At 52.5% G+C, this 27825-nt stretch overlaps 2 protein-coding genes across 3 annotated transcripts in view; both read right to left on the minus strand.

The window, feature by feature from the left end:
* Window positions 1-2621, minus strand: part of Bcr (BCR activator of RhoGEF and GTPase) — a 125261-nt gene extending 122640 nt beyond the window's left edge. The window contains exon 1 of the mRNA XM_059281478.1: window positions 1326-2621. Coding sequence (XP_059137461.1) covers window positions 1326-2610 — 1285 coding nt within the window. The 5' untranslated portion in view covers window positions 2611-2621. The remainder of the gene's footprint in view (window positions 1-1325) is intronic.
* A 9101-nt stretch (window positions 2622-11722) lies between these two features.
* On the minus strand, window positions 11723-26334 carry Rab36 (RAB36, member RAS oncogene family). Of its 2 annotated transcripts, XM_059282221.1 has the most exons (11): window positions 26155-26334; window positions 25002-25089; window positions 21479-21570; window positions 20465-20530; window positions 18778-18879; window positions 16584-16648; window positions 15101-15156; window positions 14337-14414; window positions 13863-13953; window positions 12909-13034; window positions 11723-12479 (listed from the first exon to the last, which is right to left on the minus strand). In XM_059282221.1, the coding sequence occupies exons 2-11, from the start codon at window positions 25068-25070 to the stop codon at window positions 12421-12423; spliced, it is 804 nt and encodes a 267-aa protein (XP_059138204.1). In that variant the 5' UTR covers window positions 25071-25089; window positions 26155-26334; the 3' UTR covers window positions 11723-12420. The 2 variants fall into 2 exon arrangements, with proteins under 2 accessions (XP_059138204.1, XP_059138205.1); XM_059282222.1 differs by lacking the exon at window positions 26155-26334 and having other exon boundaries at window positions 21520-21570; window positions 25002-25092.
* Between the last annotated feature and the right edge of the window lie 1491 nt (window positions 26335-27825).

The following is a 27825-nucleotide window of genomic DNA, read 5'->3' on the forward strand; positions in this document are numbered from 1 at the left end:
TAGGGACAAGGAATGTGGCTGAACCAGGGTACAGGCAGACAGGTCCAGCTACACACTGCCCTCAACCCAGATGCCCATGGAAGAGCAGCAACTGGAGGCACCTAACCAGGACAGAGTGCTGGGCTTAAAAAGGCAGCTTAATACTGCCAAAAATAGCCTCACTTTTTCAAGCGGATTCTGACAAATGAAGCACATGCAACTCCATCAGCAGGGGGAAAAAAAAAAACCTCAGCGAAGCAGAAAGACCAGATCAGCCTGACACAGGCAAGAACTCCTAGAGACTGCTGACAGCTGTACACCCCCAAATCCCATGCCTGCCAGCACCCCTCCCATCTAACTCCAACTGAAAATTCTGCCTAGATCTCAAAATCTAGTCCCATGACCCCACCTATCCAACCGTACCTGTGTGCAGCAAAGAAGTCACTGTTTCATTTTAGTGCTGGAGTCAGACCATTGGATTTGGGGCCCCCAACAAGAACCTGTTGAGGGCTCATCCTTGGGAAAACGAGGAGGCCAGGGCACACTGGAGGACGGGGGAAAGAAAATGGGGTCTGGAGATGTAGCTCTGACCTCATGGTGTAGGGGTAGACCTAGTGGTGTAGCAGGCCTCAAAGGTGTAAGGCAGCGGGTTTGAGCCCCAGCACGGCAAAAGAGAAAGACAGACAGACAAAATCCAACGGGGGTGGATGGAGGGGGAGGAGGAGTCTATAGGTGAGTCATGGTGGGCGAGGCATATCAAAGCCAAGCCGATCACGATGGTGTGGGATTGGCCCCACATACAACCTCCAACCTATTGATTTTCAGTGGCCCGCTGCGCCGGAACTCACCTCACCCCCTTCTAGCTATCTTCATCTGCTCTCACCGGCTAACGAGGGAATCCGACACAGCTAAGAGCTTGAGGCAGCTTGCACATCTTGGGTTCCCCTAACGTGTCACATAACCACTCCAAGACCAGAACAACCAGGCGTCAGGGAATAGCCAAGCACAGATCACACCCCACTTAAAGAAGCTGATCCAGGTGGCAGAGATGACTCTGACTTTTTTTTGTCCAGCATGAAGAGAGCATAGGACACTCTCTCACAATACTTCTGCAAACCCCACCTGCTCTATAGAGCTAGAGAGTAAGCCAAGAGCCATCCCCCCCCATATTCCCCCACCCCCATCCCATTTGCCTTCAGGAGGAAGGGGGTGGAGTTATTTCGGGCGCAGGGCCAAAGAAACACAAAAACACTTGAAAATCACGCCAAAAAGTACCCATTTCCCCCATGCCAATCTACTGCTTAAAGAGTCCAGAGCAGGTCTAAGCAGCCCACACAGGCACTCACCTGCATCCCCCTGGAAGGTGCTGTCCCCATCACTGGGCCAGATCTGCCCGGTCTTGCGGACACCTACGATGGTAGCCTCAGACACCACAACTTGGCACTGCCGGTGCCGCTTCTGGCACTGTGGCGTCGGGGGGCTGCTGCTGTCAAAGGACTGCTGCGAATTCTGCGAAGGCGAGCGGCTCTTGTCCCGGAACATACGGTAGGTGGTGGGGCTCGGGGACACGCGGCTGGACTGGCCAGAGGAAAAGTCCTCCTCGCTGGAGGTGAGGTTCTCATTGGAGCTGCAATCCGGGGTGTAACCACCTCCGCTGTCCTCAAAACTCCGGGGAGAGTAGGACCTGCGGGGCCAGGTGAGGCGCTTCTCCTGCTCTGAAGTGCTCTGGCTTCGCAGGAGCGGGCCCTTGCCCTCCCCTTCCACCATCATACCTCCGACGTAGATGCTCTGGTAGGGTTGGTACTCCAGGGGCGGCCAAGGGGGCCTGTTGCCGCCGTTGGCATTGATTAGGTTGTCCTTCAGGAAGCGGGGATTCAACTCTGCATCCTCGTAGTCACCGTCGAGGGCGCAGCTGCTCTCCGAGGAGCGCCCGCGATAATGGGGTCTGGGCGCTTCCCCGGGACCCTGCCCGGTGCTCTGCTGGGACTTCTTGCGCTCCATTTGCATGGCCTGGCTGCCTAGAGAACTGATCCGGTCGGACACCTCTTTGTCGTTGACCTTCACCAGGCCGCGCTCGTGGTGGAACTCGACGTTCACGTAGAAGGGCTTCTCGGCGTCGGCAGAGCCGGGCTGGGCAGGTCCCTTGCGGATCTTCTCGAAGTTGGATCTGAGCGCCGCCACGCTAGTGGGGGGCCCTCGGTCGTCCCGGTCCGCCGGCGCAGCAGCCGCTGGCCTGCGGGCGGACGCCGGCCGTGCCTTACCCGGAGACCCCTCTCCGTCCGGCCGCGCCTCGGACTCCTCGACGGGCGCCGGCTCCGCGCCATCGGCGGGAGCGGGCGGCGGGCGCGGGGCGGCCGCTCGCGGCTCGGCGGCACCGTCCGGGGGCTGCGCGGCGCGGCGGAAGCCCCAGCGCTGCCGGTCGTAGCTCTTCTTCTCCTTGGCCAGCAGCGTCTGCAGGTAGATCATGCGGAAGCGTTCCTGGTTCACCTCCTGCTCCAAGCGCCTAATGGAGGCCTTGCAGCGCTCCAGCTCCTGCTCGATGTCACCCACCGAGCGCAGCTCCATGCGCGGCGGCTCCGAGTCCGGGAACTGCGCCCTCCACGCCTCGGCGAAGCCCACGGAGTCCACCATGGCGCGGCCGGCTCACCTGCGCCGCGGGGCTGCACGCCGGAGCCCGCCTTACCGGCGGCGCGGCATTCTCATCGGGCCCGACCCGGGGCGCCCGGCGGCTCCCATGGCCCCGCGGCGGCGGCGGTGGCGGCGAACAATGCTCGCCCCCCGGGGCCGCAGGTGAGGCGGACGGCTCGGCGGCGGCGGCGGCGGCGGCGGCGGCGGGAGTGGGGGGGCGCGGACGGGGGGGAAGGGCGCGGGGTTGCGCACGCCGCTATTGTGTGCGGGGCTCCGCGGCGCGCGCAGCGGCGGGAGCGGTCCTCTGCCAAGCCGGGCCGCCGCGGGCTCACGCTCGCAGCCCGAGCGCTCCTCGCCGCCGGTTCCCGCGCCGCCCTGCCCGCAGCCCCGCTGCCCCGCAGCCTTCCTGGCAGGCGCTGCGATCAGCCCGGCCAGCTCTCGCCGCACTCCCGTCCCGGCCCGCACTCAACGCCGCAGGAAGGGGAGGACCGGGGGGCGGTGGCCGTGGAGCGGCTGACGGGGGCCGGGCGCGCCTCTTAAAGGGGCCGCACCGCGGGCGGAGCATTGGGTCCTTGAAACAGACCAGCACGGCGGCGGCGGCTACCCGATCTAATCCCACTCTGGACACAGGGGAGCCCCAGACCGGGTGGTTCCGAGCGATCCCTCCACCGGGGAGGCCCTGGCTAGTTCTTCACGCCTAGAACGGAAATATCTGGTTCCTCTTTTTCTGCGCTGCCAGAGCACCTACCAACCTCAGTGCTGATAGCACCCAGCAGGGTCCAAACTACAGAGAAATCAACTAGGTCACACTCAGTTGAGACAGTCAGGGCCAGGCTGGGTCACCCATGCCAGCAGCCCGTGTGCCAGCCAACAAGCCTCTGGTGTTGGAGATCTGGGGTGGGTGATAAAGCTTAACAAAGGCCACACAATTGCCACAGGACTCCTTACACTGAGTGATAAATAGGAATGTCTCTCCCTCGGCTCATTCAAGGTGTCTTCCTCCCCAGTCCTGACTTTTGACCTCCAGAGGCCAATGTAGGATTTTCGGGGTCTCTTTCTTTCTCTGAAGGGATCACAAACTTCTTTCTTAGCCTCGGAGCTGGGAGGAAGATAGGAAATCTTTGATGGTTCCCAGGAAAGCTTAGGGATCTGAGGCACATTGCAGAGATACTTACTCTCTGTAGGGAATCTCCTCTATGCAAAAATGAAATCCAGGCCAGCCTGCTGGGTGAGGTGAAAGGAAACAGGATTTGACAACTGAAGAAGAGCCTGAGTTGACCACTTTTTCCTCTCCGTGCCTCACTTTCCTGAGAATTGAGATAAACCCAGAACACCTGCCTCCACAAGCTGTGATTTCCCTGGTTTGTAAACAGTTGCGCTTTTCTAGCGAAATAGAGCCGAGGAGCCGCGGCTAGATGAGCAGGGTCTCCCTGACTTAGACCGTGTGGTCTCGGTGATTCCCTTTCCCTCCCTGGAGCTCACGTTCGTCCTCATCTGTCGCGTTGTTTTCGGCACCCATGGGTTCAGGCTATGTTCACGTAGGTGAGGCTGGCGAGCCTTTGGAGCCCAGCTCAGCACTCCGTGCAGCTCGCTGCTGCCCTCTGCAGAACTTTTAAATCTTTCCCCGCCCACCTCACCCTTCTCTGGCTCAGCAGGCAGTAAACACAATTGCTGAGGAAGAAACTGTTTTGCTGGTGACCTGACTTTGAGGCCATTGAGGCGAGCATCCCAGGAGCGCGGTAGTGAACAATGTTCTCCTCTTCAGTAGACTCCCCTTTAAAATGAGTGTAAAAAAGCCTGCTCCCGGCTGGGGGCATGGCTCAGTGGTAGAGGTCTTAAGAGGTCTTATTTGGCAAGACAAGCCCATGGATCAACCTCCAACGCTACCAAAAGAGGAAAAAAAAAAAAAAAAAAAGGAAGCCGTGACCTCCCAGGGTCACAATCAATACTAGCTGCCGCCTGTAATGATCTGATGGGAGTCGTTCAATAAGTGGGCCAGGCGAGATGAGAACTCAGGCCTCTGGAACCCTATTTCCTGGCCATCTGAAAAGAGACAAAATTCTTTTTCCCTTGTTGATTTGGGTCTTTCAGTTTCCAATAGGCTCGTTAGGGCCCATATAGCCGTTAATGTGTGGGACAGGAAGGAGTACTTTGGTGGAGGTGGATGACATCACCCATCAGTATGGTAACTCTGGTTCACAGACTCCCGATTCAGCTCTACTTTAAATATTTTGTGCTGGGATTTTGAACCCAGGACCTTGTGCATGCTAGGCAACCACTCTTCCACTGAGCTACACTCCCTCTACTTTAAATATTTTCTATTTACTCAACCATTCATTTATTTTGTGATGAGGGCCCATACTTGAGCCTCCTGAGCTAGCTGGGACTATGTTTATGCGCCAGCATGGTAGCTTTTAATATTTTATAAATAAATAAATTTGCTTTTAAAACTCAGAAGCTGTTTATCAGGCTTTTCAGGCTCTGTCTCTTGACATAGCAAATTGCTCGTTGAGTGTAAGGACACAGCCAGACAGTGGCTTTCTTCCCCCATCAGATGTCCTTTTCTTTTTTCTTTTTTTTTTTTAAAGATTTATTTATTTATTATGTATACAGAAGAGGGTGCCAGATCTCATTACAGATGGTTGTGAGCCACCATGTGGGTGCTGGGAATTGAACTCAGGACCTCTGGAAGAGCAGTCAATGCTCTTAACCTCTGAGCCATCTCTCCAGCCCCAGATGTCCTTTTCTTGCTCCAAGGATTTTCCTCCATCCTCAGGACCTCCCTGAAGGAGCGCTAACACAAAGCTTCTAGTCCTCTTCTTCACAGAACATCTCTCTCCCTCCCTTCCTCTATTTCTTTTCCTATAGAGCTTTCTCATCACCTGCCCTTCTCTAGGAAGACAGAGTGAGAGGAGACATAGGGTCCATGCATACTACAGTCTGTCTCCTCATCCAGTGTGTGCGACCATGAGATCTTAACTCAGCAAGCATTCAGACTGTCAGTGAGTAGTGGCCAAATTGGGATATTTGTGTGGCTCAGAAGAAGCACATTTCAGGGAAACGTGTGTGTGTGTGTGTGTGTGTGTGTGTGTGTGTGTGTGTGTGCATGCGCGCGCGCATGTAAAAAAGAAAGTGAGAGACAGAGAGAGATTGAGAGAGAAGGCAGGCAGAGTTGAGTCAGCAGAGAATGAGACACAAGTTGGGGAAAGGCCAGCCTGGACAGGTGACAGCTGGGCAATGGGCTAATGCTACAACAGAACAGACAGAGAAGAAGGAGGCTTTGAGGATGATGTAGCTATTTGAGGAACAACTGAGTTAGGAGATGAGCTCGGTGTGTGGAGCAGGAGGTGACATCATAGGTGGGCCAGCACCCCGTGGGTCTCAACCTGCATGGTCCGGAACTTCCCACCATAATATATGTTATAATATCTGTGTACCTTACCGCCTCCTCCATATGGATCCCAGGCACGCAGATATGGTTTCAGCTTATCAAAGAACAGAATGTTTAATTGAAGTTCAATGAATTTATATGTAAGTACTTTCAACAGCTGCTGCGTCAGTCCATGCAGTAAGCAGAGGGGGACCTGCTTGATGTTTTTGGTTGCAGGGTTAGACAGTGTGGTGGTGAGGACAGGTCTGTGGCAGCTGTGCACATAGGAGAAGTGGCTGACCTAGACTGGGTTGGAAGCAAGGTGACCAAAAGAAAGGGTTAGACTACAGGACCATTCTAGAAGTGGAGCTCAGAGGACTTCCAAGATGGGTTAGGCGTGGGAAACAAGAGGGAAGGACCGGTCATGGGATTGAAAGAGAAATGCTGATTGCAAGAATAGGCAGAGATGCCCAAGTAAGACTTCAGGTGCCCACTGCCCTGTGGTATCAAATAGGTACACACCACCATGCTTGGTTTATTTGGTGCGGGGGGATTAAATCCAGGCAGGCACACAGGCTGAATTCAATGGAAGAGGGCTTGCTAGCATGTACAAGGCCCTAGAGCAGTGGTTTTCAGCCTGTGGGTCACGATGCCTTTAAGCTAATCTCTAACAATGAAAATGCATCCTACATATCAGATATTTACATTAAGATTCATAACAGTACCAAAATTACAGTTATGAAGTAGCAACAAAAATAATTTTATGGTTGGGGGTCACCGCGACATGGGGGGAGGAGTCACCACGATCTGAGGAACTATATTAAAGGGTCACAGCATTAGGAAGGTTGAGAACCACTGCCTTCCAGTACAATGAAGAAAAAAAGAAAACTCGGACCTATTTTTTACTCCTTCTCTGCCCAACCATCACCCCTCTCTCCATCCCTGTTGGAGGCAGGAGGAAGGCTCCCTTTTAAGTGGGATGTGGCTGTGTTATCCATCTGTTATCCACCATGTCACCTGTCATCTTCAGGGAGACAGGGGCAACGGCATCAATACAGTAGTTCTCCAGCCCTGTCGGCTCATGCTGTGCTGAACAGCGCTCGGCCGGCGGACCTCCTCCAGGCTTACAAATCCCTGGCCGACAGTAGGCAGCGGGGATCTCAGTAGAGTAACCTTGCCAAGTAGGCAGTGGGTCTTCTCTGGAGCTGCTGGCCCAGGTTCCCAGTGACTGAGCAGGACTTTCATGAGCAGCAGCTCCACCCACCTTCGGCAGGATCAATTATTGATGACTCTTCTGAAGCCATGCCAGTTCGATCTCCTGACTGTTGTCTGCAGCCTCCATCAGGAGAAGGGCAGAATGCAGGGAGCCTATTAGCGAGGGGATTGGCCAGTAGTGTGGTCTAGGTTTCCACTTTGCATCATCAGAGGCCCAGAGCACCTATTATAGATCAGGGATGCCTCCTCTGGTAAGGGAAGGAGCCTCAGGTCTGCTTTGCCTCCCAGATCCAACCCCTATTATGTGTCCCAGGAGGCTAGGACTAGGAAGGTGGAGTGAAAAGCCTTCCAACAGCCTAGGGAGCTGCATCCAACTGGGGCACAGGATCAGACAGGTAGCTGGTGGCTCTGAATGCCACTGATGCACTGGACTACAGGGAGGAGACCTGCCCTGCCTGGATGGAGGCGATGTGATGGCTGTACTTCTGTCTGCCCATCAGCCTCTCTCAGGGGAAGGCCTAACATATGGGAAGTGACATGTGAAGCCACAGCAGATGGCAGAGGAGCCCCAGGAGCCTCTGGGGGGGCCCTGTCTCGGGGCAGTATCTGAAGCCAGCCCAGAGCCCATCCAGACTCACTCCTTATGAAGTGGGGAGGGCCTCCCTAAGCTGTGTAACTCTTCTGAAAACTCCCAGCCTCCCCTGTTGCCACGTTCTCTTTATGGTCTACCCTCCACCTAGAATTCCTTGTCAACATGGCACTGTCTCACAGGGCCTAGAGCTCTGTATGGACAGAGCTATTTCTTGTTCCCAGCCTGCACATTTGTGGGGGTCACATCCTTAGTGAATGTTGGGTGGGTTGGGGGAATAGTAACTGGAAGAATTCAGAAAGTGGGCTGTAGAAACTCCTGAATAATTAGTACGCTCCATGCCTGTAAATCCCAGCACTTGGGAGGCAGATACAGGAGGTATTTTTAGTTTGAGGCTGGCCTAGATCACACAATGGGTCATTCTATCTGTTTTAAACACACACACACACACACACACACACACACACACACACACACGTGGTAGGGAGAGATGGAGACGGAGACAGAGAGAGTTGTGTAACTATATGAATATAACCAGTCCTGTCTACTTCTATGTTCAGCTACCTAGGTGTTAGGTGACCATAGTTGTTCTGGCTTAAGGCATCCTGGGTTCCTCTAGAAAATTAAGCTTTTCGGGGAGTGGTCTCTATCCCCTAGGCGACAGTGTTGTGGCTCGATCCCTGTGGCCTCCTACAGGCCACTGAGGCTCATAACAGAACCAGGAAGGTAGAGGCAAGCATGACATGAGTTCCAGTTACTGTGGAGCTTGAATATCACCACCACTGCATGACTAGGGGAACACCTTGAAGACTCAGGGAACAGGCTATGCCGGGGTAAGGCTTGGTGGGAGAGTCTGAGCAGGGTGGGTGAGGTGTCATGCAAATAAATCCTTTTTAAGTCATACCCTTGGGTGAGAGGCCACTCCAAACACTTGTCTGGAACAAATGTGTGAGAGCCTGAAGGGTAAGGCTATTGAGTCCTGGGCCCTGGTTCTACCGGGACCAGACCCAAAGCTGAAGTGGGGTCGAGGAGGAAATGGCTAACTAAGATGGGTTCTGGCTTTTTAGTCTTCTCATCTGCCGGACAGCAGACAGGAGGCAGGAGGTGTCTCCAGCGGAAGAGTGAGTGGGAAGCAGGGAAGGATTCAGAGGACAGGGAGAGCACAGCTCTAGGTATTTGAACATGATCACCCACTACACCTTGGCTGTGAGAGGTTGCTTATCTGATGCTGCAGGCCCAGACCCACAGACTGCCTGGGCCTTAGCTAGAAATCCACAGGCAAATGCCGAGGTGCCTGAAGAGACTATCTCCATATTCAGTCAGGGTGGGGGTGGGGAGACATGGAAGTGATGGGGTTTGCTATAACTTGGCACCCACGTTGGGCACCAAAACATTTTTAAAGACTATTTTATGAGCATGTGTGCATCTCCAAGTGAAAGCATGTGCACCATGTGTATATAGAAACCCAAGAAGGTCGGAAGGGGTCAGAACTGGAGTTACAGGTGGTTGTGAGCCACTATGTGGGAACTGGGAACTGAACCTGCATCTTCTGCAAGAGCCGTAAGTGCCTTTGACTGCTGAGCCATCTCTCCTGCCCCTCGGGTTTGCCTTTCAGGGATGGGTAGGGAACCTGCGGTAGGCAAGAACTCTTACCATTGAATGACATGTCTAGCCCACTTATTGTGCTTTGGATGTCTCCTCTAAAACTCACATTGAATGCCGGGTGGTGATGGCGCACACCTTTAATCCCAGCACTCGAGAGGCAGAGCCAGGCAGATCTCCATGAGATCGAGGCCAGCCTGGGCTATAGAGTAAGTTCCAGGAAAGGCGCAAAGCTACACAGAGAAACCCTGTCTCGAAAATCAAAAAAAAAAAAAAAAAAAAAGAAACAACAACAACAACAACAAAAAACTCCTCACATTGAAAGTTAATTCCAAATGCAACAGTGTTGGGAGGCAGTACCCAGTGGGAAGTGTTTGGGACTCCTGAATACACTGCACTTTAACACAAGACCGCGTTTGTTACAAAAGCAAATTTGGTCACTGAACTTCCCTGTTCAGTGCATGCCCCCTGGTCCATGTACCATGCTAGGATGTGGCATGGTTGCCCTTGCCAGATGTGAACCCCCTTCTCTTGGACTTCCCAGCCACCAGAAGCATAAACCAATCTACTGCTTCTAACTTACTCAGCCCTATGGTGTGGGGTTTTAGTCACACAGACATATTAAGACAACACTGTTGATTGGTAGAGAAACATCTGAATCCTTGATTTTCCTTGGTAAGCTTAGAATCTATCCTCCCAGGCCAAATATTGAAATTGGAGAGACCATTATTGTGAGTTGGGCCCTACAGAAGCATGCTAGCACACTGTGGCGGGCAACACAAGGAGAGTTTAATAAACAGTTATTTACAGAGATGTGGATGTGTGCAAAGCAGTGTACTTCCAGTCTTGGAGATCATGACAGGACACCCTCCACATCACTGCCCTAGGACACAGAAGGATGAAGGGAGGCTTCCGGTCACCATTTGCCATCTACTTTCGCCCCATGAAGCATTATGCTACACCCACTAGACCCAGACCTCCCTTAAGCAACAACAATGTAGCCTGTCCCTAACAGGCCATGTCTTAGTGGACGAGGGTAGGGGTCACAGTTCAGAGAAGAGCCCACCGAGACCCTTTGTGGAAATTCTAAAGAACTATGGATGAAAGCTAACAGAGGTGGGACATGAACCAGCTGACCTGGAGATAAGGAAGTCAAATGAACTTCAGCCTAGCCATACTAAGGAAATTGTATGTTTCGCTGAAGAATGGGAAGCCTTGGCACACGCCCACAGTGAGAGACCAGGGCAGATCATTAGGCAGGTAGGCCACCAGGCAGGTAGGCCACCAGGCAGTGTGCACAGTACAAGGGCACTCTGGAGAATCATGCCACAAGGGCTGGGGGACAGAAGGACAGCACAGAAGGAATTTTACCAACTGTTCACCACGTTCAGTTCAAAGACGACAACCGACTCCGGGGCAGAAGTATTTTCGTTTATATGTTTACCACCTAGTTTAACACCAACCACTGAATTCCTGTAAAGAGATGTTCTACATACTTTTAAAAACAAAAGAGCTTGAGCCAAATGTGAGCTCCATGTCCGTGACCCCAGCACCATACTTTTAAAAATAAAAGGGCTTGAGCCAAATGTGAGCTCCATGTCCGTGACCCCAGCACTTGGGAGGCAGGAGCAGGATTGCTACAAACTCAGGGCCAGTCTAGTATATGTAGTGACACCCTGTTTTAGAGGGGCGGGGGACAGAGAGAAAAAGGGGGGGTAGAGCGCTAAAATAAAGCTAATGCATGCTGGTATGGAACAGGAAAATATGCCAGTGTCCTCGGCTGTTTGGCCATCGCTGAGTTAATGAACAGTCATGGAAATGTGTGGTATGCCCAGCACTTAGAAAAGGGCACTGACCAATACGGCTGCCTGCAAATGCTTATCATCCCCAAGAAGCAGGTGTTCCTGTGTATGGTGGTACACGTCTGTAATCCCAGCGCTTGGGAGACGGAGGGCAAGTAATATCCAAGGCTAGCCTCAGCTACATACAGAGTTGGATGCCAGCATGGGCTACATGAGACCCTGTATGGGGGGGGGGAAGCAGCAGCTAGGAATGCCAGGTGTGCCCATCTTCTTATGGCAGGAGTAAGACAGGGATGCATGAGTCTAGACCCAGAGCTATAGGAATATGGAGTGGGTGAGGAGTCAGGGAGACCTTGGACCCAAGCAGGGCACAGTGTTCCTGCTGACATGCAGGAAGGGGTTAGACAAGCTAGAGTCTGCATGTCCCAGTCCTCCAGAGATATGTGGACCATTGCCAAAGTCCCAAGAGATCTGCAGGACAGCTGGAGAGACACATGGGAGGTCAGCAGGGATGGGCACAGGTGATGGCACAGAGCAGGGTTAGGCTTGGGGATGTAGAATGAGTTGCCAGAGGGACTCTGTGCAATTTTCATCTCTCAGCAGAGTCACGACGATCCATCTTCTGACACGCAGGGCAGGGCCAAGGGGAATCTCAGAGATGGAGGCAGGACTCTGCCAGAGCGTCCAGATGGACTCTGTCCATTGTGCTTAACAGCGGAACTCAAGGGTCCTGAAATTCTGTGGCAGAGGGACGGTGGATAGCTAGGTCCGAAGCTCCAAGACCTAGAACTCCATGTCTTCTGGATGAGAGAACCCCCAGGTGGAATGGCAGGTGAGTTTTACTTGCCTACTTTGACAAGTCTTGGTGCTTAGAACATGGAGATGGGGGTTCAGAGGCCTTGCCTAGGATCATCAGGGAAGGACTCCGGGTGACTGCAGATATGATTGGGTAAGGGATGTGGGCTAGCCCTGAGTGTCCTGAGATTGCAGTCTTGAAGCCTCTTGAGACCACAGTGACTGTCTGAAGACCCTGTAGGGAAGGCTCACCCCAGTGCCCACCCGCAACCAGCCCAGACAGTATGGAGCCCCGGCAGCCAGTGGGGCTGGGCCAAAGAGAAACGGCTGAGCCCTGGACACAGGCCTTCTCCAGCTTGAAGGCGTATCTGCTGCAGAGTTTGGGCTCCATGTCACCCCGTGTGTCTGTAGGGAGTGGACGGCTCTGAGGCTGGCCTCAGCTAACAGCAGCCCAGGCCGGGTGGCCTCCTATTCTCCTGGGTCTTGGGCGCCTCTATTCCTACAAAGACAGGAAAATAAGATGGCATCCAACAGGCACCTTACAGCCAACACTGGGCAAAGACGGCTCTACCCTGATAACTGGGGCCCTAAACTTGGTCCCCTGGGCCTGTCCTCCGAAGCCCGGATGACCTGGTGTGGGAGGGATCCAGGGGACATTTGGGGTTGTGGCATTCAGGTAAGCTGGAGGCAAGACATATCTGAAGATCAGGAGCCTAAGCCTGGCCCAAGAGGAGGCTGTGTGGAGATCAGGGAGGCTGGGGCAGGTGTCTGAGTCGACGGGTGGGGTCACGGAAGCTGTAGGCCTGAGATGCGGTGACAGCCCAAGAAGACCGCCAGGTTGGCAAATTAACAACGGCGGGTGTGGACTTCTGGTCCCTATCCTGCTCCTCAGCGCCCCCACCCCGTCCACTACCCTCTCTGTACGCACGGATTAGGTCTCCATCTCCATCTCCGACCTGGGACTGAGCGCTGGGCCTCTTCTCTAGGTCCTGAAGGACAGACTGCTCGAATGCTAGGGCGGCGACACGGCTGAAGAATGCCTTCACATTCTCTCCTGGGGGCCCACAAGACAGCTGTGACTCAAGGTGCCCTCAGATGCATTATGGGCAAGTCTTTAGGCCAGCCACGATCCTTTCAGAGCACTCCTGACAGTCAGTGACCAGCCCATCCATGGGCGGCAGCACAGTGCTGGGTGGCAGCCTGCCTTCCCACTGGGTTCTGGTCCCCATCGCTATCCTGCTGCCAACCCGCCCCCCAGGCTACTCCCCTAAACATCGGAACCTTCCTTTCCTAGAACCTTCCCTCTCAATCAGTTGCTATTGAACAGTTGCACAACCTGGCACGAGCCTGCATGTGTGTGCCTTCTCTTTAGGAGCTACCCACGTGCTGTTGGCCCTTACGTGGAATCTGTAGTATGCATCCTCCTATAGGTCCCGGTACCGACATGAACACTGCCCATGCACAGCAACAATCTGTGCAACTGTGCAGAATAACCCTCTCGCCCTACAGTGGGATCAAGGAGGGCGGGTGCTATGGGGTGGATGGAGGCTGCAGCTGGGAAGGAACAGCAGATGGCTCCAGGCATGGGATGCCCCCAGTGTTTGTGGTGGCCTCGAGGTGGCACTTCCACTTTCAGTTCATACCCAGTCCACGGCCAGATACACACTGTCTCTGTGCACTGGAGGCAAGGACTGCCGGCCCGATTTCTGAGTTCCCACAGCCTCGGAATCCCTTTACTGCGTGTCCTTTCCTCTCATCTCCTCAAGAGCCTGGCTTTCCAGCTCTGCTCTTGACACTTCTTTATCCTGCAGGTTGTTGGTAATCAATGCATGTGGGGTGCAGAGTCTTTCGGTAATCAATGCATGCGGGGTTCACTACTCACCGGTTTTGGCTGACACAGACCAGTACTCTGCCTGCATCTCATTGGCCAGGTGCACAGCCTCTGCTTCGGCTTGCTCACACGCTGCCCCTGACTGGAAGAAACGGCGCTGGCTGACCCGGTATCTTGGGTCATTGCAGGGCGTCCCTGGAATGGCCACCTCTCTCTCCAACCTTGCTTCTCATTTCCCCCTAAGCAAATGGGTGTGGTGGGGTGTCCCAGTGTAGGGATGCTCCCAGGGCAGGGGTGCTGCTTGCCTAGGGATGATGCTCTAGTGGTCCCCAGGGAAATCTGAGTCATCCCTGCCTCTTAGTGGGGAGCACGGGAGCTTGAGTACTCTCTTCAATTCCATAGCCTGCTTTGAAGCCCAACACAAGGCATGCCAGTGTTGTTCACTGCTCCTCAAAAGCGGGCTGCAAGCACGGGCACTTTCTGGAAAGTTCCTCGGGATTGGGCCTCCAGCTTCAGTCTGCTTACCAGGAGATCCTTCTTGGTTCCCACAAGGAAGATGAAGCAAGAGCCTGCCTCATTCTCCCTCAGTGCGTCCTCCAGCCACTGCCTAGAATGTACAGAGCAGAAACAAGAGACTTGTAGTCAGCCAGGAGGCACAGGGAAGGTACCCCGACCCACACTAAGTGGGATGCTGGTGCTAGAGATAGAAGAGTCTCAGTGGGACCAGGAGGAGCTGGGAACATAAAGGCACAGGTTTGGGAGAGGTGAAGACTCCTATTGTGAGAACTAGGTGACCTCTGCCCTTTATCAGCTGGAGAAATCATCCTTGTCTCCTTCATAGGGCCTGGAAGATGCTGATGTGAACGGCCCAGGCAAACATAGGGAGGAGGGGTTTCGGTCCACTAGGTGTATTATTTCTGGCAGATGATGGCCCTCTGAAATTGGTCATCTGCCCACACCTCTGCCCAATGTAGCAAGTGAAACATTTCTGTCAGGGAGGATTAGCTATGAAATTGTTAGGGGCCAAGGTAAAGGTGGACAGAGGGGCCCCTCGTCCAAAATGAAGGTTTAGTATGCTGGCAGCGGGATGTCAAAGCCAAGTGTGGCCTGTCAGCTTGAGCCCCTGAGCAGCAGATGGGGTAAGTCTTTAGGGGTAAGTGGGGACCTAGACAGTAAGTGCCCATGGTTCTGGGCCCAGCCCAGAGGCTGGGGTTGGGGAGCCCTGCCAGGCAGCTTCACGAGTCCAGGTGATATACAGAGACATACAGGGGGGTAGAACCTGGGGTTACTTGCCTGGTGTGTCCCAGAGTCTGCACGTCAGTGAGGTCAAAGGCTGTGATGATCACTGGACACGGGGAAAGCCAACAGCCAATCAGCAACAGGTGTGTGATGGAGGAGGCTCCCCTAGGTATCTTCCCAGATCACAAGGAACTACTGGGGAGGCCCCACTGTGGAGACTAGTGAGGAGTCACCCTGTGGTGACCACCTTGGACCTGCCTTCCCACCAACCTCCCAAATCACCCAAACCTGTAGCTAGCAAGACAGGGGTGGGGGGGGGCACAGTGAAGGGCCTGAAGCATGTGGACTCTGGTAAGAGATCCTCTGCCACTTGTAGCCCAATGGGCTTGGGTGAGAGCTGAGACTGTGGAGAACCTGCTTTCCCTGTCTGTACAGTGATGAGAATGATACCCCTAGCTGTCAGGAGGGACACAGTTTTGGAAAGTTGTTGGTCTAGGGCCCGACTCTGGGTAGACTTTTAATTGAAGGATGGGGATTAGTAACAACCAGTTCAAGGAAATGGCTTTTGTGGTGCTACGTGGGCAGCAAACCATCAGGTATCTCTGGGGTCAGCTCTTCCCATCACAGAGTCTGCCCTGGATTCCCAAGGGGAAGCCCTCAGGAGCATGGTCCAGGCAGAGGTCAGCTCTCTGCTGCCCTGCTGGGAGTCAGAGCAGGCTGGACAAGGGCTTTCTATGTACTTTGGCTGATGATAATCTGACCGGTGACAGGTATGTTGAGTACTGTTTACAAAAGCGTACTAGGTACCTCACACCATTTGCTCCAGGGAGGCGTAACCCCTCAGGAAGAGGTGTTAGGAGAGGGGGTACCTGGAGGAGGCCACGGTGGACGTGGCCAAGCTGGAGGTTCCACCCACAGCTCAGGTACATGCAGCTTATATCCTGTTCTCCCTTCTTTACACTGGGATGAAACTATAGTGATTTTCACACCATCTCCGAGAAGATCTAACTGTGCCTATACTTTTGAGCCTGGTTTGGGGTCCCACCTCCTACCAGGCTCTCCTTCCGTCTCCTTCCTGGGGACTTTACATTGCCACCTCTGCTGACTTTGAGCCCTGCTCAGCCCCCAGCTGCCGCACCTGGCCATGTTGGCAGTGGGCACCAGTGCACCAATATGGGACCTGCCAACTCTGCTGGGTCCACCTGTCACTCCTCTATGGCCTAGCCCCCTCTGGGTAAGACGGGAAAAGGCTCTCCTCATTTTCACCTGGAATGTGAGGTCATCTCTCTTTTCTGGGACCCTTAAACAAGAATACTCTTTTGAGTTGAAAACGGGCTGAGGCAGCCTGCACCTGATGCTTCAGACTCCCTAAGGGTGGGACTGTCAAAGATGACCAGGGTCTAGTCCTCTGGGCAGCTTCTTCATCCCTAAGCACTGGCTAGACCGCTAATCCCAGTGGCTCCTGGAGGACAGAAAAGTAGTGTTCGTGCAGATGACTTAGGTTGAGAGCCCCAGCGTCATTCGGCTGCTCACCCTGGGCACCGCGGTAGTAGGCAGATGCAATACACTTGAACTTCTCCTGCCCGGCTGTGTCCCAGCTGTGAGGGGAAGAGGGAGACAGGAAAACAGCGGGGGCAGGTTAAGCAGTCACAGCATTCTAAGGCAATGGAATAGTGAGATCATGGGAAGATCTCAGGACCTACGCCAACATGCCAGCCACACATGAACAGCAGGAAGTGCCTGGGTGATCCAACTCTCCCTGCCCCGGCTCCCTGTAATACCCGCCCCCTGGGTTTTTCCTGGGATCACCGTGCCAATAGGGGAGAAGGTGTAACATTGCAAATTGCCTTGTCCAAACAAAGTTACACCTCTGATAAAGTTACCGCCCTTCTGACTGTGACATTATAAAGGGCCTTATGTTCCATAACAGGACAATGCTGGGGTTCTGGGACAGGCCTCCAGCGTATGTGTGACTGGGGCACCCTTCACCTTCCACACAGTAGCTCCCCACATGGGGAAGGGGGCCAACAGGGACACAGTTCGCATCCCTTGGGCAACTGATCAGTTAGCTCTGGCTTTCTGAAACAATTTGTTGAGAAGGAAATAGAAGTTGAACCCTAGATCCATGGAAAAGGAATGGAACAGCAAGCAGATTAATAATGTCTGCCGTGGGTACGAGATGCAAGAAGGGAAGGAGACATGCTGAGATCTACTTGTATGGGCTGAAAGCAGGTTGTCAATATTCAGGGATGATCCCGAAATCCAATCATCAATCCATCACTTTTTAAAGTCAACAGGTTAACATTTAATTTAATTTCTCAGGAAACTAAAATGATAGCCCACAAATATGATATCAGTGATCTGAATTTATTTTCAGGTGATTCAGCATAATGAAGGCTTGTGGGTTGTATTCTTTCATTAATTCATTCATTTTTCATCTCTGAAGAAACCTCTAGGTGGGGGATGGGCATACAGTAAGCCAGGCAGGCGGCTGGCAATGGCCTCAAGATAAGATCCCGAGAGCCTGTGGCAAGGCAGTGCCCATTTTACATTAGACCCTCTGATTAGAGACTGCCTGAAGCCTCAGTGAGAGTCCGCTGGCACCTGGCTGCTCCCTCTAGACCAGACCTTTGCTTCTCTCAGCTTTCCAGAACTCTCAGTCACGAAGCCCCGGATTTTCATAGCGTCTTTTGCTCTGAACCAACCCTGGGCTCGCCCTTGCACAGGATGTATCATCTGGCTCCAGGATTATACTGGGGCGCTGTCTCCACGTGGAGATGGGAGCTGACACAGGAGCTGAGGGGTCAGCCTAGGCAGGGCACAGAATAAAGACTAACGCCAGGGAGGAAGCTAGGGAAGCGGGCTAGAACAAAGGACTGGTGAATGCCAGCCAGCAAGAAGAACACAGGGGCTGTTAAACGAGACAGCGGCGCGGGGGGGGGGGGGGGGGGGGGGGGCTCACCAGAGAGCACAGGGGTCTGGTAGCTGAGTAGGCCTGCAGGATCCTCTAGGGAGTGGGGAGAAGGAGGTCCAAAGCACACAGCACTTTCACCAAGGCGAACTGGGGAAGCCCTTGCAGGGATGTGAGGGGAAGTGAAAGGGGTGGGAAGTGGGGCAGAAACCAGGGGGCCAATGAGGGGCAAAAGCAAAAGCGTGGACGGGGTTAGGAGAGGAGACACACTGAGTGGAGAAGCACAGTGTGGACAGAGGGGTTACACATTTACAGAGTGAAGCGTCGGAGGATGGAGAGCATCTGGCTTTCCGGCTTGAGAACGGGATGAGGGCAGGGTGGCCTCCAGCAGAACCCTACTCACCCAAGGCTGGCACACAAGGACCAACTCTGTCCTACTTTATAACTGAGAATAGGGAATAAAACTCAGGAAAAAAATGTCAGAGGCCACACCTGCTGCTTGGGAGATCACAGGTCCACCTGGGGAAGAAGGCTGAACCTTAGTAAAAAGCTACTGACTGGGGAGGAGAGTGGGTGGAAGTGTAGGTCGGGCCGTGAAGACCGTCCCCAGATCTGTTGACCAGCGAGGGGCAACTGTGAGGATGGAGAGAGAATCTAGTGACCCATACGCCACGAAGCCTGGTTTCTTACCCACCACCCAGGGCTGTGCTCATCCAGACACATCCTTGCTGAGCACCATGGCGGGCAGAGGAAAAAGATCCCGGCTAAGGTCTTTCCCCCAGGGGAGATCTTGAAACCACATTATCAGAGACTTACATCTGGAGGCTGTAGGGAATCCCCGCGATCTCAAAGCGCTCGATTTCAAAGTCTACCCCAATAGTAGCCTTGTAGTCACGGTCAAAAACATTCTTGCACAACCTGTGGGAGGTGAGGAAGTCATCAGAGGTCCCCTCCCAAAAGTAGGTGGAGGTGCTCACAACACTGGAAGTCTGTAGGGAATAAGATCCCCCAGTAGGGAATCAATAAGTGATGGGCCAGGTGTGGTGGCCCACACCTTTCATTCCAGCACTAGGGAGGCAGAGGCAGGCGGATCTCTGTGCGTCTGAGGTCAGCCTGGTCTACATAGGGAGTTCTGGAACAGCCAGGGCTTAAGAAAACAACAACAAAAAGATACTCCCCTCCCCCCCCAAAACCCACCACCAACAACAAAACCAAAACCAAAATACATCAAGGAAAGTGATGGTGCAGAGAGGCTGTGGGTGTACAGGTGTGTAAATAAACTCTCCACCACTGGAACAAACTCCTGAGATGATTGCAACCCATGAAGGAGACGTTCATCTGAGTTTGTAGTTCTAGAAGCTTCAGTCCATGACCGACTTAGTCATGTTGCTTTGAACTAATGGTGAGGCTTCCTCATGGTGATGGGCACGTAACTGAGCAAAAGAACATACCTCATGGCCAGGAAGCAAAAGAAGGGGGTGAGCTGGGGGGGCACACTGTTCCCTTCACGTGTACATTCCCAATGACCTAATGACCTCTCGCCAGGCTCCACCTCCTAAAAGTTCTGCCACCTTACAAAAGTGCCACAGACCAGAGACACAAGCCTCTGACGCACGGACCTTTGAAAAATCCTTATCCAAACCATAGCAACGGGGCGGTCAATAAAAACGATGTGGGGGAGGGGAGCTGCATCAGCCCAGAAGCTGCATCATCACTATCGTACAAAAAGTGAGAGAAATTGAGAGTCCATTCCCAGGGAGGGCAGTGCAAGGGCCCCACGGGGACGCAGTAATGAATGCAAAGTATCAAGGATGCTCCATCATCTGGCAGTCACCGCAACGGCGCGCATGCGCTTGAGCATGAGCACATGTACAGGTCAGAGGCTGACACGGCATTTTTCTTTAATTGCTCTCCATCTTGGTTTTCGATCTCTCACTGATTTGGCGAGGCTGGCTGAGCAGCAAGCCCTAAGAATCCTCCTGTCTCTGTCTCCCCAGTGCTGGGATCACGGGCAGGCAGGCGCTGCTACATCTGGCTTTTCCATGGGGTCCTGGGGATTCAGTTCAGGTTTTGGGTACTGAAGCGGCAAGCACTTTATGGACCGAGTCAATCTCCTGAGCTCCCAATCTCCCTATTTTTAAACTTTTCTTTTTAAAATTGTGTGTGTGTGTGTGTGTGTGTGTGTGTGTGTGTGTGTGTGTGTGTATGTGTGTGTACAGGTCTCTGTGGTGGCCAAAGGACTCAGACCTCCAGACTCCTTTGGAGCTGGAGTTGAACATGTGGTTATGAGCTCAAATTCTGGGTGTGGCAGGGCAGCCCCAGTGAGCCGTTTCTCTAGCCCCTCTCCTTGACTCTTGCCACGTCCTTGAAAATATTTCCCAGGCTAAAGCTGTGTTATGTTCCCAGAAGCCACGTGTTATTTGGGGCTCCCAGGCAAAGGTACAATAACTTGGTGCTGGGAGGTGGGGCCGGCCGGACAGCGTGATGGGGCGGCAGGACTTACCTGTGGATGAGGCTAGTCTTTCCCACATAGAGATCACCAACTACCACCACCTTGGAGAGCTTCAGCCTGGAGGAAATATGTCCGTATCACCCTGGAGAATGGTATCAACAGTGTCTTCAGCATATCCAAGTCTTTCCTTTCCTGAACTATCTGAATGAGTCACCCTTCCACCCTAGATGCAGGAGGGAGCCAGTGGGGTCAAGGACATCACCAGGAAACGCACAGAATCAACTAACCTGGGCTCAGAGGAGCTCACAGACACTGAACCAACAACCAGGGAGCCTGCATGGGACTGCCCTAGGCCCTCTGCATATGTGTGACAGTTGTGTAGCTTGGTCTTCTTATAGGACGCCTAATAGAAGGAGCAGGGGCTGTCTCTGGTTCTTTTGCCTGCTTCTGGGACCTTATTCCGCATACTGGGTTGCCTTGTCCAGCCTCAGTACAAGGGGAGGTGTCTAGTCTTACAGCAATTTGATATGCTACGTTTTCTTAATATCCATGGGAGGCCTGGCATTTTCTGAATAGAAACAGAGGGGGAGTGGAGGGGTTGTGGCAGAGGGGAGGCAGAGGGAGAGACTGGGAGGAGAGGAGGGAGGGAAAACTGAGGTCAGGATGTAAAATAAAACACAAACAAACAAATAAAAGATTTCAGAGCTCTGGAGCACAGAAGGGTACTATGTAGCGGCCAGGCTGGGGCAGGGGCAGGAGGTGGGTCAGAGAAGTCTCCCAGAGGCTCTGACATATGGAAACCTGAGGAAGACTGTATCCCACAGCAGAAGACAGCTGGTTCAGACAGAGGAAATGGACCTGCGCTGACACTTCCCTGCAGCTGAAAAGTCATCTGTATGGCGTTCTGAGAAACGGGGCAATTGTTCGTACGGCAAAGCTAGATTAAAGTCCCTATGGTGAGCGGCGCTGGCTCCGCCTGCATGTTCCATTTGCTCACTTCACTGACACATGCGTTTGTGCTTCTATTCTTCACCCATCTTCCACACCCTTGTCCCCCGGGCTTACCCAACAGTGCCCGTGTTCCTGCGCTGGCAGGCAGTGCTGACCTGGCTGTGGAAGTGCTCTTTGAGCTGCAGGCAGGCATCAGGTGTGTACCACTATAAAAAGACAGACAGACAGACAGGCAGACATGCAGACAAGCAAGCGGACCGTCCTGCAAGGCCGCATCTCCCCAACGCAAACTGGGCAGCATCGGAGCACGAGACCTACTTCCTAACCCTCCTTCTCTCCTGAAACTTGAAGCTTGCAGGACCTCGTGAACATTCCTCGGTCCCAGCAAAGCCACGGGTTGTGGGGTAGGAAGTGCGAGCCCATTTCTCAGACAAGGAAACTGAGAAAGAATTTGCCCCTGGAAGCATCACGTTGGCCCAGCCTGACGTGGATAATAAGTCCTTAGGTCTGAAGTGGCCCTGGGATCCAGGACAGACATGGCCAGCTATAGCTGTGGCCCTGACTGCTGTAGGTAGAGGGCTGTAAGGGAATCTCATCTTCCCTGGGCAGACTCCTTAGGGCTAGGCGTTCTGGAGCCTTACAAGGGCAGCTGGGTCAAATCTTAGCTCTACCATGCACAACTGTGTTGATGTTAAGCAGTTTTCCTGACTCTCTGAGCCTCTGTGAATAGTGTCTTTTGTCCCATGAGACTGGGCCTGCTCACCCTGCTCCTGCCCCCATTATACTTCCTTTCTCTTCAAGTCATATGAAAGACACCAGCCTGAATCATCCCTGGTTACCACGGTCACACTCCATTGGGAAAGCAATGGCCCAAGCTCACTCTAAAAAACAGGGGGAACTCTCCAAGATCTGAGGCACAAAGGCTTTCTCTGGCAATGTGTGAGAAGGAAGTTAGAGGAAAAGATGAAGAAGAAGAAGTAATGGCTGCAGATGGGAACACCCACAGCCTACAGCCATCTTCTTCTTCCTTCCTAGCTTTGGCACAGAATCTAAAGGACACAGAAAGTCTCTCTTCACACTGGTTCAAGCCTCACAGAAGCAACCTTGGGCAACAGGGTTGTGGTGGTTTGAAAGAAAATGGCCCCCAAAGGGAGTGGCACTACTAGGAGGTGTGGCCTTGTTGGAGGAAGTGTGTCACTGTGGAAGGCGGGCTTTGAGGTTTCATATATGCTGAAGATCCTGCTCAGTGTCTCAGACCACTTCCTGTTGCCTGCAAGCCAAGATGACGGACACTCAGCTACCTTTCCAGCACCCTGTCTGCTGCATGCCACCATGTCCCACCATGATGATAATGGACTGAACCTCTGAACTGTAAGCCAGCCACAATGAAATGTTTTCCTTATAAGAGTTGCCATGGTTGTGGCCTCTCTTCACAGCAATAGAAACTCTAAGACAAGGGTCTTTTTTTTCCTTTTATTGAAAATGGATTTTTTTTTCATATAATGCATTGATTACGGTTTCCCCTCCTCCTACTCCTCCCAGTTGCTCCTCACCTTCCCTCCCATCTGGATCCATACCCTTTCTGTATGGATCAAACAGGCATCTAAGGAATAATAATAAATAAAAAACAAACAAATGAGAGTACGATAAAATAACCAAACAAGAAAAATCACAAACGCACACAGAATCAGAGACACACATATTCGCGTACACTGGAATTCCATTAAAAACTCAAAACTTGAAGCCCTAACATACAAACAAAAGACCTGTATGATGAGGGGCAGGGGCGGGGGAAGGCCCCAACGACATTACGAGACAAAGAACCTTCAAAGATGCCACTGAGTTCATTTTTGGTTGGTCATCTACTGCTGGGGATGGGGTCTACCCTTAAGAGTGGTTTGTTTCCCCAGTGAGACTCCCTGGGAGAAAACTAATTTTTCATTTGCTCTAGTGGCTATCAATGCACAACAAGATCTTTTTTATTTTTTTGGTTTTTAAAGATAGTGTTTCTCTGTATAACAATTCTGGCTGACTGTCCTAGAACTCCCTTTGTAGACCAGGCTGGCCTTGATCCACCTGCCTCTGCCTCCCAAGTGCTGGGATTAAAGGCGTGCGCCACCACCACCCAGCACACTACAAGATCTCCGCCCTCCCCCGCTGCCGCCGCCGCCGCCGCCGCCGCCCCCGCCGCCGCCCCCCCCCCCCCAGGGTTTCTCTGTGTAGCTTTGTGCCTTTCCTGGATCTCACTCTGTAGACCAGGCTTGCCTCAAACTCACGGAGATCCGCCTGCCTCTGCCTCCCGAGTGCTGGGATTAAAGGCGTGCGCCACCACCACCTGGCCGCACAACAAGATCTTAACATTACCTTTTGGAAATATTTTCTGCATGTACTAACAAACAGATACCTTCCACCCAGCCCCACCCCCCCTTTTTTTTGTGATGGCAGGGACTTAACCAAGTGCTCCAGCATACTTGACTACACACTTGACTACAAACAGCTCCATTTTTTGCTTTTTACCTAACAATTTGCTTTGGCCCTCCTTAGCACTGGGAAGAGGAGCCTCATCCCTCCTACACATGTTGAGGAGCAGCATTACTACCGGCCCCTCTCTGGACACTGATGTTGACCTTCTGCTCTTATTAAAGGCTGTAATGCCCGACCTTTCACTCTCCATTCATGCCAGGACATAAACAGAAATGAATTCCCAGTAGTGGGACTGGCTACGTAATGGGCAAAAGCATTTGTAATATGGGTAAATATTGTCTCCCACCCCCCTAAAAGAGGGGAATTATTTAGCATTCCCCACTGGATTTAATATTAGACTATGGTATAGGTTGGAGTTTTCAGCAAAAAGTAAAGGTGGAATGGCAATAAAGTCCTGGATTTGGGGGTCAGAAATTAGAACACCATTTTTGTTTCTAAAAGATGGATCTTGTTACATACTCCAGGCTGACGTCACACTCACAATCGTATCTCTGTCTCCCAAGTGCCACTACACCTGTGTGTGCTCTGCCCCACCCCCCACCCCCTTGCAGTGCTGGGGATAAAACTCAGGGTTTTGTACCTACCAGGCAAATGCTTTCCCATTATGTCACATCTCCATCCTCTGGAGAGCTAATAATAATAACAATGAGGAATGTCCTGACTTGGGGGAGCTTACACTTACCATGAGCCTCAGCTCCAAGGCAAGCTTGGGTGACTTGCCTATGGTCACCACTTAAAGACAGCATCAAGATTATACCGAGGACTATCTAAGTGGCTTATAACCTCCAAGCCACACAGCTACCTGTTGTCACTACTGGTCTGCTTTAGAAGAACTCAACACCCAGTCTTTCAGTGTCTCAGAAATAAGACCAACCTCTGGGATTCACTTGCTTGATTTCTGGGGGTGATGGCGTGTTAGCAAAGCTGGACATGGCTGAAGTGTTACCTCAGCAGTGGAGACAAAAAGGAACAGAGTCACATTCCCATCATCCCAGCACTGGAGAGACTGAGGCAGGAGGATTGCAAATTTAAGGGCTAGTCTGGGATACTTAGTGAATTCCAAGTTTGTCGAGGATAGTAGCCACCTTTTATCAAAGCAATCCAGACCCAAAGAAAACTAAAAACAACGTCAAAGGTGTTCTAAAGACTGTACCTTAGGGAAGCCGGTGATGATGCGGTCCTGGCTCACAGGGGGCCCCAAAGGGGTCCAAGAGGACCTCATTCTTCCAGTGTTCTGTAGACTGAATCAAGAGGAAAGAGGATTACATAAATATATGAGGTCCGTTTCTGCATTGTGGTCTAGCAGATCAAAGCAGAACAGAGTACACTAGGTGCCACATGATCAATGGAATTCTGATACGACTAGCTTCCCAACAAAACAAGAGATCCACAGCAACCAAAGGGGACCAGATGACCTGAACCAGCATGAACAATCCTATAAAGCGAGTACCTTTGAACAACCATCTTCCCTTTTATTGTTTCTTCTTTCCTTTCCTTTTTTGTATATATACCCAAACTCCTAGCCAGGTGTAGTAGTAACATGGGCCTATGTCCTCAGAGGCAGGAAGATGGCTGAGTTCCAGGGTGCTTGGGCAACACAGTGAGAACCTGTCCTAAAAAGGCCCAAACCAACCAAAAACACTCATTTTATTTTACAGGATCAAGTGTTGCCCAATTCCAGATTCACAAAGTCAATTACGACTAAGTTTGTTAAGTTGTCTTTTGACAAGAATTGGAAAGCCATACAAATCCTCAAAAGGCACCTGTGAGTTTCGTCATCACTTTAAAAGCACATCTCAGCCTGCATCCCTCTCAGCAATATTAGGCAGAGGCCATTCAATCTGTAGGCAGCACATTGCGGGAGCAGCCCATACCCCATCTTGCTCAGAGTCAAGAGGTGAGTGTCTAGGAGGAGGGCCTCCTTCTCAAGGTTCCTTGGCATGAGGGAGGTATGAAAAAAACCTGGCTGTGGATCACCGCCTAGATAGTGGAACCGGAGTTGGGAGGGGTCTCCTGCTCTTAGTGTGTTTCAAAATGGAGCCTCTGAGTGGTATAGTGACTTTAGGTTCCGGCTCCTTTTACTGATGGTCCCCACACCGCCCACAGAGTCTGGCTCCTCAAGCCCAGTGTCCTCCTCATCTGACTTGGCTCCCGCAGAGGCCTGGCCCAGAGTGGACGCTCAGTGAGGAAGAGCAGGCCTGCAGGGCACACTGAGGTTTGGGGGTAAGACGAGGGCAGGGTACAGGAGAGCCTCAGGACTGTAACCTCCGGGATGCGTCCCTAGCCTGGAGGGTGAGTGGACTCACCAAAGCTGCAAAGACCGGGTTCCGGCGCGCTGGCTGCAGCAAATCACTACAGCAACGCGCGGGCCTCGCGGGACTGGCTAGCAGCCCTTGAATCCCGACGTCAGGGGCGGGCTCTGGACCCTCCTCCAGTCCGTAGAAACTGATGGCACAGGGCCCGCGCGGAGTCATCACCATAGCAACGAGAGCCTCTCGGGGCGCGGAGCTCGGCTGGGAGACTTCCGGACTCCACTGGAGCGCCCAGGCTCACCATGACAACCAGGGCGGGGATGCTCAGGCGGGGCCGGTGGGTGGAGCCTGGTCTCTCAGGATGGAGTCTGGGTGGGGGTGAGCGTGAAGGGGTTGGCTCGAGGTTCACTCTGGCCACCTTGGTGGGCTAGGTCGTGACAGTCCCCAGAAAAGGGGTATTGGTATTGGACTGAAGCCTGACATCCTCCCCGCGGCAAGGGAAGGGCCCACCTCATGCTTACCATCTGCCTTGCTGCATCAGTTTGAATTTAATGCTATTTGGAAAGCATGTGCCTGGCTTCTGGCACTCATGCTGAAAAATTAATTTCCTCCATTAATGGATGTTTTAAAAGCTGAATCAAGTTACTGGGCTCCTCCAAGCTAGTTTCGGTTGAAAAGCAAGGTGTGGGGGTACAGGATATATTCCAGAATATATTCCTTAGAACTTTTACCACCACCACCACCCCTCAAAAAACTAAAAGCCTCATTCAAAAACATTTTGCCTAGTGAGTTAGAATTGAACCCAGATTTTCTGACTCCCAGCCCGGGGGTGTTCACAACACTTTCCTAAAATAACATCAGGGCAGTCTGGTTAGAGACATCCTTTTGGACTCGATCCTCTGACAGACAACAGTAGGTAGATTTCTAAGTGTCATATGGGTGATACCAAGGGTGGTAGATCTATTCCGGTCATCTTTAAGGCAACAGGAAATGCCCTGGAGACCGATGCTTCTGCTTGTGTCTTGGTTAAGTAGTTTCACTGCTAAGGCTTCAGACTTAAAGGGTTTTTACGCCTCCAACCCTTAGTTTACTCAGCTATTAAATGGCCCATCAGGCACATTTGCAAGGATTTCTTGTGAGGAAGACATTGCTGGAGCCAGTTTCTTTTAGCATAGAAGCAATAGAAGAGATGTGGGTGTGTGCAGGGTCGGCAGGCAAGGCTTTAATGGGTCTATTGCTAGGGAGTGGAAGTGGGACCGGACTGACAGATCCGGTCCCTCCACATCCCCCCCCTTTCCCCTTGGAACAAAATGAGACACAGGTCTCTATCTGTTTGCCAGGGTGAGCGAGACGCAGGTGGTTGTCACCATGCCGGCAGAGCTCAACTGCAGTGTTTTTGAAAATTGTTTGTGGCAAGCCCTCCTGCAGTTTAGGTGAACCTCAAATTTTCCAAGATAATGGCCACGAACTCCTGATCCTGTTGCCCCCATGCCCCATGTGATAGGATAATAGGTCATGCACCACACCACATGCCTAGTGTCTTCATGTTCTTAAGAACGTGAGGGTGGGGGTGGTAACTACAGGGCTCTGGGTGTTTAAGTTGTAGCAGCTCCTGAAAGATCAGAAAGGCAGAAGACCAGCTCCAAAAATCCATCTCCATGCAGGGACAGAGAGAGAACGTCACCCAAAGGTTAAGGCCGCCCCATCTTTTCATCCCTTCCCAAT

Source organism: Peromyscus eremicus, chromosome 16_21 (genome assembly GCF_949786415.1).
Source record: "Peromyscus eremicus chromosome 16_21, PerEre_H2_v1, whole genome shotgun sequence".
In the NCBI taxonomy this organism is placed as follows: domain Eukaryota; kingdom Metazoa; phylum Chordata; class Mammalia; order Rodentia; family Cricetidae; genus Peromyscus; species Peromyscus eremicus.

Excerpts from the sequence above, each read along its gene's own strand:
- Rab36 (XM_059282221.1), bottom strand. The coding sequence starts at position 25,070 with ATGAGGTCCTCTTGGACCCCTTTGGGGCCCCCTGTGAGCCAGGACCGC. Across the intron at positions 21,571-25,001 it reads TCATCACCGGCTTCCCTAAG|TGGTACACACCTGATGCCTG; the intron begins GTACAGTCTTTA and ends GTCTTTTTATAG. Across the intron at positions 13,954-14,336 it reads GAACCAAGAAGGATCTCCTG|TCAGGGGCAGCGTGTGAGCA; the intron begins GTAAGCAGACTG and ends CGTTTCTTCCAG.